Source organism: Vombatus ursinus, unplaced genomic scaffold (assembly GCF_900497805.2).
Source record: "Vombatus ursinus unplaced genomic scaffold, bare-nosed wombat genome assembly UNPS02014793.1, whole genome shotgun sequence".
NCBI classification, from domain to species: Eukaryota; Metazoa; Chordata; class Mammalia; order Diprotodontia; family Vombatidae; genus Vombatus; species Vombatus ursinus.
In genome coordinates this window covers 7796716-7809552 of record NW_020954571.1, presented here as the reverse complement: position 1 = coordinate 7809552, position 12837 = coordinate 7796716, and the positions used below count along the sequence as shown (strand labels likewise).

General features: G+C 41.7%; 1 protein-coding gene across 2 annotated transcripts in view; it reads right to left on the bottom strand.

The window, feature by feature from the left end:
* Positions 1–12837, bottom strand: part of RAPGEF1 (Rap guanine nucleotide exchange factor 1) — a 164137-nt gene that overhangs the window by 75310 nt on the left and 75990 nt on the right. For both annotated transcript variants that reach the window (XM_027869362.1, XM_027869363.1), the window contains exons 6-8: positions 4058–4146; positions 2372–2527; positions 1646–1769 (exon numbers count right to left, since the gene is read on the bottom strand). In XM_027869362.1, the coding sequence (XP_027725163.1) occupies positions 1646–1769; positions 2372–2527; positions 4058–4146 (369 nt within the window). The remainder of the gene's footprint in view (positions 1–1645; positions 1770–2371; positions 2528–4057; positions 4147–12837) is intronic.

Below are 12837 nucleotides of genomic sequence, written 5' to 3'. Positions count from 1 at the left end.
GTCCCCTCCTTAAAAACAAGAACAACAATAGGTCACAGGAGGAAGGTTTTCAGAATTATATGACAAGAGGTCCCCAACTAACGAACTGTCTTGGTGCTGCACTGTGCCACAGTGGGGATCCTGAGTTCCTGAAGGCTACGCCAAAGAAAGACATTTTGTATTTGTATCACCAGTGCCTGGAACGTAGCAGATACAGCATAAATGCTTGCTGGTTGACTGACAGGTCCCGTCCCCCCCAAGTTGAAAGGCCTTCTAATATGGGTACAGTGACTGCCTATGGGCCTGTGATTGGAGGACCAAGTTAGCTAAGCATGGAGAGGCTCATCACTAGCTTGGCTGTTGGGTGAGGAATTTTTTAGACACAGTGATGCTCCAAAACCCTGGCAAGCTTTAGAAGGGAAGGAATACCCACATCAAGAAAAATCAAAGCTCCTATAAACATTTAAGTGACTATAATAATATCTACCACTTACACGGTGCTTTAAAATTAACGTAGCACTTTCAACATACTTCCCCCCCCCCCCCCCCCCAATGGGCAAGAATAAAAATTTTCCCCATTTCAGAAATAAGGGACCATAAGCTCAGAAACAAAGTGATTCTTCCAAAGGAGTGCAAAGCAGGTGGAACCTGTATTTGAACCCAGGTCCCTGACCTCCAAGTCTGGGGTTCTTTCTACTACACTGCTCCTCTGATTCATTACAGAGTCTTGCCCAAGGGAAGGGGAAGTTCAGGTAACCTCTGGGGCTCCCTTCCATAGAATTCCATGGAAATGCCATGATTCTAAACCAGGAAGTTCTTCACCTGTTTTGTGTCATGGACCCTCTTCCTTTGGCAGTCTGGTAAAGCCTATGAGCCCTTTTTTAAAATAATGTTTTTAAATGTATAAGATGAAATCCATAGGATTGCAAAGGAAACCAACTATACTGAAACAAATATTTAAAAGTATTTAAAAATTCATTTGTTGTTGTTCAGTCTTTTCAGTTATGTCTGACTCTTTGATACCTTATTTGGGGTTTTCTTGGCAAAGATACTGGAGTGGTTTGCCATTTTCTTCTCCAGCTCATTTTATAGATGAGGAAACTGAGGCAAACAGGGTTAAGTGACTTGCCCAAGATCAAACAGCTAGTGACTGAGGCCAGATTTTGACCTCAGGAAGAGGAGTCTTCCTGACTCCAGGCCTGGCATTCTGGCACACTGTGCCACCTAACTGCCTCTAGGCCCACTGAAATCTTTTCATGAGCTCCAGGTTAAGAATCCCTATTCCAAAGTTAATTTTTAAAAAATCTTTTTAGAAGAAAGTGAAGAGTCAGAAACATGCCTTATGAAAACAGTATGTCTAGATGCCTGGCTCTGCCACGTACTGCCTGTGTGACCTTGGCCAAATTTACTTAATCTCTCTGTTCCTTTTTTTTCCCCATTTATACAATTACGGGGTATGGGAGAGCTGGATTAGATCATCTTGTAGGTACCTTCCAGTTCCAAATTTAGGATCCTATGAAGTTTCTCCAGTTAAGGTCTTTTTAGATGCTCACAGGCCATTCCCAAGATCAGAAAATAACTATCACAGTACTGCTTTCAGCTTGCAGATGACCAAAGGCCAAAAGCTAATCCCATCTCCTGCTTTTCACAGCTGTGACACTATTACCTGTCTGTTGATTCCAACAGGTAAACTTGAGCCACTGGTGGCCCGGCTCATGGGTGCTACCACGGCCACTCTGGTAGGGGATGGTGCTGACTGCCGCTTTTTGGGTGGTAATGCTGGTGGAGGACTGCAAGACAAAAGAAGAAGATGCCTCTTAAGAGACCCCAGCAAGAAGAAAGAGGTCTCTTTTCCCGATCTAGTCAAAGACACTCACGAGAATATTCCCTTTCTCTGACATAAGCTAGTTGGCCCCCAAAACTCTTCCCCCACTAACATGTCCAGATGTAACAGAGTCAGGCTTGAAAACTTTCCCAGTGACAGCAAGACCCAATAATAAAGACCCTGCCAAAGTCTGGATAAATCAGCCACACTGTGAAGTCAAAACTTCACAACCCAGTCTTCACACCTAACTGTGACTCTCACTTCTGCCAGATGAAGCCCTATAAATAACAAGAAACCCCAAATCAGTGGACTCTCCTTCACTCAGAATCCAGTGCCTCAGCTTTCACATGGCTGAGGTGAAGAGGTGGAGAAAATGTCTGATGAATGTTTCATTTCAAAATCATGAGGCCCAACTTTTAAGTAGCCAGGCACCCAACCAAAATCTAAATTCTTCGCTGAGTCGCATTACCCTCATCACTCAGGTTTTCCAGCCATCGATGCACCGACGGCGGCAGGTGAAGACTGGAGAAGAGCTTGGAAACAGGAGGCTGAAGAGAGTCACATTACCTATTATCCACCACTCGGATGCCAGGGAGGGGGGGCTTGGGAGGAGCAACCTCTTCATCGGCGGAATCGGGAAGCAGTAGCTCCGTTGACTGGGACGTGCCGGTCGTCTTGTTGAGAATCTCCATTTCTCGGTCAGTCAATGGGAGCTCAGGTTGGCTGTGGAATTTAAAGGAGAGATGGGGGTTATTGAGAAACTAGGTGGACAGAGTCCCTTGCAGTAGAGTAATTTCAGAGTGTCACAGGGAAAAGCAATTCGAACCTACCGTATGAGGATCTGGGCTCCAGGCCTGGCTCTGCCACGTCCTACATGTGGGAGGCATTCTGCCTGTCTGGGCCTCAGTTTCCTCATCTATAAAATGAGGCTGTTGAACTAGATAACCCAAGGTCACCCTTCAACTCTGAATCTATGCTCCTACGAATGCACATGCACTAAGAATGAATGTGCATTAAGAGGAAAAGACAGAAAAGTGCCAAGGGAATGGCAAACTATTAGAGTCTTTAGGGAGAGGCCACACAGCACAGTAAGAACGTGGGTCTAAGGGTGAGGAGAGAAGGTGGAGTTCCAGCCCTGTTACCCCTCTCTAAAAGGGCCTCAGTTTCCTTATCTGTAAAATTAGCAAACAACATCAACTGGTTTTTGAGGTTCTATGGGTAGAAGTTGTCAAACATCATCCTATAACATACAACTGAGTAAGGCACTTGACTTTTCAATAATGTAGCCAAATGTTCTGGTATAATGAACAATGTGATGTAATTTCCTTGCCACCTCCCTCAAAAGACAAAAATAAAAAGCCCCAGACTTAAAAAAACACACTTACAAAGCCCTCAGATTTTTTTTTAAAAAAATGCTGGTGATACAAAGCTCAAAAATGTTTGTCAAACAAAGCAGTCAGATAATGATTTTTTTTTGACAAGGCAATTGAGGTTAAGTGACTTGCCTAGGGTCACACAGCTAGTAAATATCATTTGTCTGAGTCTGGATTTGAACTCAAGTCCTCCCGAGTCCAGGGCCGGTGCTCTATCCACTGTGCCACCTAGCTGCCCCACAGATAACGAATTTCTAAAAGCCTCTTCCTAAACACTCATGGGAAGGCACAACTCAAAACTCCTTTTGTATCCTCTTTTGGGTAGTACGTTTCTGGATTGATGACAATAAAAACAGATACTATGCATATCTCACGTTAAAGTTTACAAAGGCCATTCCTCTTCATACCCCTGTGACGTAGATGGTGTGAGTACCATTTTCTGTTTTCTCCATAAAGAAATAGGCTGAGGGGGGAAAGAGACTGGATAGATTTGTACAGCTAGTGAAGCTGGGATTCAAACCAAGGTGCTTGGGTTCCATGTCCTCTGCTCTTTCCACTCTCCTGAGCTACCTCTTACAGATCTAGGACTGTAGGATTAAAAGAGGTCATGCAGGGGCAGCTAGGTGGCACAGTGGTTAGGGCACCGGCCCTGGAGTCAGGAGGACCTGAGTTCAAATCCAGACTCAGACACATAACACTCACGAGCTGTGTGACTCTGGACAAGTCACTCAACCCCATTGCCTAGCCAAAAAAAAAAAAAAAAAAGAGGTCTCACAATCAGAAGTAACTCACCTCACGTTCAATAGCACGACCAGATTCGGCTACCATTTCTCTCTTGGCTATGGAGTTCCTATTCTAAGAGTAAGGCTGAGGAGCTTACCTGTCAGGCTTGCAGGCTGGCGAGCTGGGCTTCGCCGGACTCGTGGGAGATGGGTGCTCCTGCTTCTCTATTGTGAGTCTGACAAGCTCCTAAATCCAAAACAGAAAAGTCATGATGCAGGCACCAAGAAGGGAAACTCTCCTCTCATCTCCATTATCATCCAACCAACCTGCCCTGTAAGGCTAAGGATTCGGGGCCCTCCCTTTCTACTTGAATGTCTTCTGTAGGTTGCAGACCTCAGCTTTCCAAAATGCAAATACTGCATGATGCCGTGAAGAAATTACCATAGGTACCTACTTGAACTTCCTCTCAAAATCTCCCCTCCAAAAATACCCATTTTATGTTTCATGCCAAAAAATTTCCCAAGCACAAAGGTTTCTCTTTCTCAGAAGAAACAGCCTATTGTTTCTAAAAACCAAGAAGATGAACATGATCCAGTGAACAACGAACTCCTTTTGGAGCAGGGATGCTTAGTCTTTTTGTAGGGTGGAGCTGATCTTTAGTTCCCTAAAGTCTTGAGATTTTGATGTCTGTGTTTGCGTGTATCCGTGCTATGAGCTGGTGGTTGGAGTTTCTGAGCAGGGAAAAGAGAGGAAGTGGGTCACATTGTAAAATAATAATAAATCACATTTCTATAGGGATCATAGTTTGAGAAGTGGATGGGACCCCATAGGCCATCTAACCTGACCCCTTTATTTACAGTTGAGGAAATTGAGGCCCAAGTCAGGTAGGAGCTGAACTCAGATCCTATGACTCCAGAACGTGTGTGTGTGTGTGTGTGTGTGTGTGTGTGTGTACACGTACACACACCTATGCTGGAAGGGAAAGAGGAGAGTATTCTGACAACTTCTAGTCTTACATCTATCTAGGGAAAAAAAAACTATTTTAGAAACATTTATAGAGCCAGAATGGACAGTGGGTGGAAGACATTAATAAAACAACAACAGCAACGACACTTTTGAATCTGAACAGAAAAGCAGGAGGAAAAGGGACTAGTATTTCAGTTTCTGAGTATGGAGTCTAATCATATTTCCTATTAACTTTTCATTCCTAAATTTGCAAAGAAGATGGCAACAAAATCCTTTTCATGGACCAAAGGAAGATGGAGTGGCAAGCTGGCCCCCAGGTAAAGAGCAATAAAATTAATCTCAATTACAAAAGCATAAAGCATTCAAGGAGATAATGTGCCATCAGATTCTTTAGAATGAGGCTTCATTAGAGAGGCATTTGGAACTGCTACTCTCCCATGCTAGAAAGGGAGGCACTGGCAGGAGAAAGGGGAAGAGGTGAATGTCACTATTTCCCTAGGAATTATTAAAGTTTTATAAACACTTAAAGGGCAACTACCTATCTGGCTATTCTAGCTAAAGCAGCAAAGGAGGAGATAAGAATACGATAATCCTACTCTATGTATAGGCCCAATAGCCACCAAAATAAGAAAGGCTCATTTCCCCACAATGCCACCTGAGGAGAGAGGGAACATTCTATAGCTACAAAGGTCAGTCAGCTAATTAAGCTGTTACAAGAGCAACAAAAATGAACTCTGTTCACTCCTGTGGCAAAATGGAACTATCAAATCAGAGTATTTGATACTCTATATCAAAAGTATACCATGCTGAGGTTATTGTACAAGTCCGAATCAAGTTTTTGGGCCAGAAAATGCATAGGAAAGCACATGCAGGGTTAAGGGGAGCAATAAAATGTGGGGTACCTATTCACATCTATTGAGAGTAAAGAATGTCTCAAAACTTCATTAGAAATCAGAGCTCTAACTAGGAATATTTTCATTTGGGCTGAGTAGAGGATAATTAACCAGGGGTACAACTATACCATGAGAGAGGACAGCATGACCCTTGCCCCAATAAGGGTTGAAGGGAAAGCCATCCTCTCCCCAGGCGGGTCAGAAGGACAGGATAAAATGTGGCTAACATTGGGAGGTTCCTCTCCTCCATCCCATATCAGCAACCTAAGGCAAAGGCCTGGTCCTGCAGGGATGGTTATGGTTCTTTTAGAAATGAGAGTGATCATCATTAGGCAGCCAATCTCCCTCAGAGAGACACAAACAGCTGTGAATTCTATTTCTGGAGGGATGGGAGAAGAACCAAAGAAAGTCATGCACATATGTGCAAGCCTTCCTTCTGACTTCTAAGATGGTGCTTGCTGCATGGTTGCAAATCTCCATTTACTCTTTCTCTAGCCTGGAACTGAAGGTCTGCAAACAAAACAAAACAAAAACTGGAGCTCTTTTCCGTATGAGTAACTTCCATGCTTGAAGAGACCAGATGTGTAGAGTTCTGCCTGCATTTTCTCTGCTGAATGAAAGGATGTCTTAGGGATCACTGTGGCCACTGATAACACCCAGATCACATCTGACATGGCCTTTCAAGACACGAGCCAGTGGTAATAGGGTGTCAGCAGAGCTCTGGGGAGGGCTGTTGACCACTTTTGCTCCACTAGATGCAAAAGCATTAACAAGGCCAAGTACAGTTCTTTCAGAATTAGCTCCTTTTGTCAGGATGGTACAGCTGGAGTTGACTGACCTCGGGGGCATGACTAACGGCCCATCTGTTTGCTCAAGCTTTTGCTTTACATGTAGGTACAAGAAGAGTTTGTTAAATTTCTATAGAGCTGGCTCTGCAATGATGAGGTTAACTTTGCCCCCTCTAACATGCATTCCCAGTGTTCCTACCAATAACTGACATGGTTAAAGGAGTTCAGAGTCCAATATATATCCAGAATATATTTTTACTGGTTAATCTGAATAACCATAGAATACTATAAAAGATAATCCCATGGGTAACTGCACTGAGGAGTGACACCTGGGTTCAAGTCTTGGCTCTGAATGCTACAACCTCAGGAAAATCATCTTAACCCCTCCAGCCCTCAGTTTTCCTCATCTATAAGATGAGGGCACTGGATGGACTAGATAAACTAAGAGAACACATCTACTCTTCCTCAATGATTCAAGTCACCAGGTCTACACCCAAGAGGAGAGTGACCAGGATGGGAGAGCACTGGAGACCACGTCACAGGAGGAGAAGACTGACTTGAGGAGTTGGGGAAGTTTAACTAATGGGGGAAGCATGGCCACCATCTTCAAATGTTTGAAGGGCTAATGTGAAGAAGAGGGATTAGGATTGTTCCAGTGGGGAGAGGGAGTTTGCTGGTCAGAAAGAATGATGAAAAGTAATTGATAGAAACCACAGGAAGACAGAGTTCCACTGGAAAAGTCAGCAAAAATACCCTAACAATTAGCACTATCCAAAATAGGGCTGCTTTGAGAGGCAGTTGGTTTCTCTTTGCCTGTGATATTTAAATGAAGATCAGATGACTACTTGCCGGAGATGCTCTAAAAAGGATACCTTCTTTAGGTTAGATAGCATCGAGGTCCCTTTCAGCTCTGGTCTTATCCTACATAACAGTTATGTGCCTATGAAGACACTTAACATCTGTGTTCCTGGGGCATTTCATAAGGTTTTTTTTCTTTCACTTCTGGCTGCCTCCTCCTTCAGAGCAAGCTATAAAAGCCGGTGATGGACACTAAAATTGAGGCTGCTTTCATGTTTTTTTTAAGGAAGTATGATCAGACACTTTGAGAACTCAAATGACTGATGGTACCACATTGTACATGCAGCAAAAGAAATGAAAGTAAATGACATTTTAAGCACGAAGCAAAAATGTATTTTCTGAGGATTTGCTGGCAACTTGACAAATACAGTATGCTCTGTAACTTCCGTGCTATTGCCTTGTTTTCATCTTTGATCTAATTTAGCCTCAAATATTAGCTGCCTGAAATATAACATTCAAACGCGGCAGACTGAATATCTCTGACTTCATCACTGAAATAGGGGTGAATATTAAAAGACCACTCTTCCTAAAGATTACACAGAGAGGCAGAATTGTGAAGTGGATGAAAAGCTGATCTTAGAGGATGGAAGATTTGGGTTCAAGTCTTTGTCTCTGAAACATAATGGATTTGTGACCCTTTCCATGTCCCAGATGAGTTGTTCTCAAACTTTTTATCTCAGGATTCCTTTACGCTCTTAAAAATTACTGAGGACCTCAAAGAGCTTCTGTCTGTCTGGGTTACATCTACTGATATTTACCACATTTAAAATCAAAACTGATAAAATTTGAAAAAAAATAATTTAAAATAAAAAACCTATTTCATATTAACATAAATAATGTATTTTTAATTAAAAAATAACTATTTTCCAGAATAAAAAACTTAGTAAGAAGAGTGGCAGTGTTTTACATATTTTTACAAGTCTCTTTGTTGTCCAGACTAACAAAGACTACTGGCTTCTCATATCTGCTTGAATCTGCTATGATGTGTTGTTTTGGTTGAAGTAAGTGACAATGATCCAGACTCATAGAGACATGTAGTTGGAAAAGGGAGGAGTATTTCAGTAGACAAATAACATCTTAGTATTATTATGAAAACAGTTTTGACTTTGGGGATCCCCTGGGATGCTTGGACCACATTTTGAAAATCACTGCTCCAGATAACTCTCTTAAGACTACCTAAACAGCTTTTAAAAAAAAGTTTATCTGTACTGGTAGGAATTCCTTGCATCAATTAAAGCACTGGTTCAGACCAAAAACAAAGTTTAAAAATTAAAAAATGCTGAAGAATTTAGGTCTATGCTCACTTCTCTGTAACTCTTAAAGGATTACAAAGTATATGACTGTCCTTTTACCTCAGATGAGGACATGGTGACTCAGCTTTTACGTGACTTTACCATGGTCATCTAGTTGGAAAAGCAGAACCAGAGCTCAAACTTAGGGCTTCTGACCCAAAGACCAGGGTGGCTTTCCCACTGGACCAGGCTGGCTTTTGTGTAAAAGTCAAAAAGGGGATCTGAAGGTATATTTAATGTTCTTTCTAGACTAGCTCTGAGCTTTCATTCCTTCTCTCACTGTTCATTTTATCCACATAAAAATGAAGGAAATGATAGGAGGATTTCAAGTTGCTAAAGGTAAACTATTCTATAAATGTCTTCATTCTCTCCCTGGCAACAGGAAGGGAATGTGTCTAGCAAAGACGAATGAAGACAGAACGTCGTAAATATCAAACTGATGACAGCACTCTCAGCCAGGTTATTCACTGGCAGGGCCAATGGGGCAAAATTCACCAGCAAGTGCATATTCCACACAACTTCCCAGTAGTAGTCCCATTTTAATACCCATTTCCAAAGGTCTAGGTTGAAGGTAAAACCTACATTACTCTATAGACACAAGGCATTGCTAGAGGTCGGCTATATCTGTTCCATCTCTTTCTTTCCCTTCCTGTTTGCCTACTTAAGTCACACGGGAGATGGTCTGGGCCTCAAGGGCTTGAAGCCAGGTAAAATCTACTTCACACTAGCCTACGTCATGGTCCTTTCATCTAAAGATAAATTCTTGAGAGACACGATTACTCATACCTCTTTGGCCTTAACTGAGGAGGTTCTGTGAACCCCTGGAATATGCTGGCCAGAGCAGTGATTATACAACTTAAATGCTTCCCTTAAATGATGCTGCTTAATAAATTTTACAGGACTTTTTGACACAGATGCAATGTTATAATGGTGACAAAAGGGGATTTTTCTATCCTGCCCACAGCCAAAGGTTTTTAAAAAAGCTAACAAACCAAGAGCAAAAGCTTCTTCCTCACGTAGGAACTGAGCAACAAACATTCAAAATAGAGAAGTGTATTTGGTGTGATTGGGTAATATCATTAGAATAGCTCTTAGGAGTTTCACTTCTAGATACAAATTGGCATTCCTTAAAAAGGCTAGAAACAAGGCAGCCAGAGGCAAGCTCAAATTCTTCCAAAGTCAAATGAGAAGGAAGGACAATGAGGACAGAAGACTAATGGTGTTGGGAAATGTCTGAATTAACACCAGCAATTGTACTTGGAATACTATTTTAAAACCAGGATACCCTTTGCATCAGAAAACAAAAACCCCCAAAAAACCACATCCAGTTGCAAGAAATTCCAAATTCAAAAATTAAAGGTAAAGAGGGGGGTAACCTGCTTTAGTTTCCTCCTCTATTATCAAACCTGACCCTAGAGACATGAGTCAGATTAAACTACTCTGAGGTCCCATCTATCTTGAAATCTGATGTGATTTGAGAAGCCAAAGGAACTAAAGTTAACTGTGAATTACTAGAAAAACTTAATAATCTACAAATACCTGACGATATAAAAAGATTTCTTGGCCTAGAACAGACAATCTAATAACCAAGAGTAATAGGATGGATCTGAGAAAGAACACATTTGGGTCAAATAAAAAGGAAAACTGCTGTTTCTTACAATGGTTAGAGAAGATGTGGTAGTTCTGCACCCAAATATTCTTCTTTTTCCTTAATGAATTAAAAAAAAAGTTCTATCTATCTCGTGCTCTAGTTAAGCAGGTTTACTAAAAGGAAATATTAATTCTCAAAACATCAGATGGGATATTATAAGGGTTTAAAAAAAATGGAGCATGGGCATACCTCACATTCCATGCATGAAGATCTGAATTTACAGTTGAGATAAATTAGGGGTTGATCATTTTGCTTTACAAAAAGATCCTTTAGGAATTTCCTATAAGGAACGTTCTTAGTACATTTTAAATATGATTCAATCTATACACAGCTTCTTCAGGAATATGGTTACATTCATCTAAGTAATCATGAGATGAGGCATGACACTGACAAGATCTATAGTCATAATTTCTAGGAAGGCACCCATTTAGAAAATAATTTATCTGTTTACAGGTGTAGAGGTTTTTGTTTGTTTGGTTTTTTTGGGGGGGGGGGAACAGAAGAGGAAATATGTGATGATAAATTACATTACTCATTCAGAGAGAAAAAAAAAACACACTTTTGTAACCCTGTAAAAAACAGATCACGTTTAACAACTGAATGAGTTACTTCAAAAGTGGTGAGTCAGTTCAAAAGAACGTGCCAGTGTTTCTCCTCCAATTGTGACAAATACATCCTCATAACCATACTTCATTTCTGTATTCAGTGCTGCTGGTCTCCCCTCCCCCCTCTCCCAGGCTGAGCATAGTTCCTTTACAGTACCAAGATATTAGCTTATAAGGTGTCCTGGCCTAAATAGGTCAACAGGGGAGGCTAGAAGCCAGATGGTCTCCGGAGTAAGGCAAACAATCCTTCAGGGCTTTTCTTCAGACTCAAGCACTCCTGGAAATAGGACCTGACATCTCTCCATGACTAAGAAACTTAAACAACTTTCTAGCCTCAATTACTGTAGCAGTGTGAGGTTGATCCTGCATACTTCCTCACCGCCCCCTACCCCCATTTTTATTTGTAGATGTCTTGAACTGGGAGTTTTACTTTTACTTTCTTCTATGTATTCTAAGATGTGCACACCCTCTTCTACGTATAAAATGACCCACTGCTCTATGCAACTGCTAAAGTGATTTTCCTAAAGTGCAGGACTAACCATATCATAACACTGAGTTAATCAACTCTACTGGTTCCCTATGACTTCTGGAATCAAATGGAAAATCCTTTGTTTGATCTTTAAAACTCGTGACAGCCTGGGCCTACCCTACTTCTCAGGGCTTGATGCCCGCCCCTCTGTGCACTCTACAGGGTGTAGCAGTACGTAACTTCTTGCTGTTCCTCACACAGTCCACTCCATCTCCCATCTCCAGGCTTTGCACTCATTGTTGCCCAGGCTTGGAATGTTCTCTCCTCACCTCTATCTCTTGGAATCCCTGGTTTCATTCAAGACTCACCTTAAGCACTGACTTTTGCATGAAGCCTTTCCTGGTGTTGTGCCTCCTCCTCCAAGGTTACCTTGTATTTGCTTTGTATGTGTTTTGTATAGAACGAACTATCTATCTATCTATCTATCTTTACACACATACGTTGTATTCTTCATTAGAATACAAGCTCCTTGAAGGCAGGGACCTCTGTCTTGTCTTTATATCCCCAGCACTTCACACTGTGCCTGGTAAATAGTGGGCACTTAAATGCTTGTCAACTGAGAACAACTTTGACAAAAGTATGTCTCTTTTTGTACAGGCTGCTTCATAAGTTACAGCTAGGGCTACTTTAGACAGAGCAGATAAGTGAGACAATAGTGTTTGAGTGTTCATGACTCTATGTGGAAAATCAGGTCGGGAACATGACAAGTTTTCATGTTCAGAAACTCAGTCTAACATCCTTTCTGAGCTTGGTAACTTCTTCTGAAAATTACTTTTTATCTGATTTCTGCAATGGCCTTTGGTCAAAAGTCTGAAAATCTGGCCTAAAAAAGACCTCTAAGTAAGAGCATTTCTAGATGAAGGCTTAGAAGACCTAATAGCTAAAGTTTATTTTAAACCACCCTTTGGGATGAGAATGAGATGGATACATTGCTCCAAAGGTGAGTTCAATAGCTGTGTACCCCTCAAACATGATACCTCAGTGGTGTCTCTTTTTAGAAAGAAGGCTACTTGGGAGTTGCTAAAAAAGCAAGGGACCTCATGGCATAGAACATTTGTGCTAGGACAGACTTTAAAACAACGTCTATTACGGCTGGAAGGGGTTTTAGAACAGAGAATGTCAGAGCTGGAAGAGATCTGAGAACCTACAATGTCAGAACCGAAAGGCACCCTGGAACACAGAACATCAGAACTGGGAGGGGGCCTTACGACACATAGTGTTAGAGCTAGAAGGGCCCTTAGAACACAGAATATTAGAGCTAGAAGGGACCTTAGGACACAGAATGTTAGAGCTAGAAGTGACCTTAGAACACAGAATGTGAGAGCTAGAAGGGACCTTAGGACACAGAATGTCAA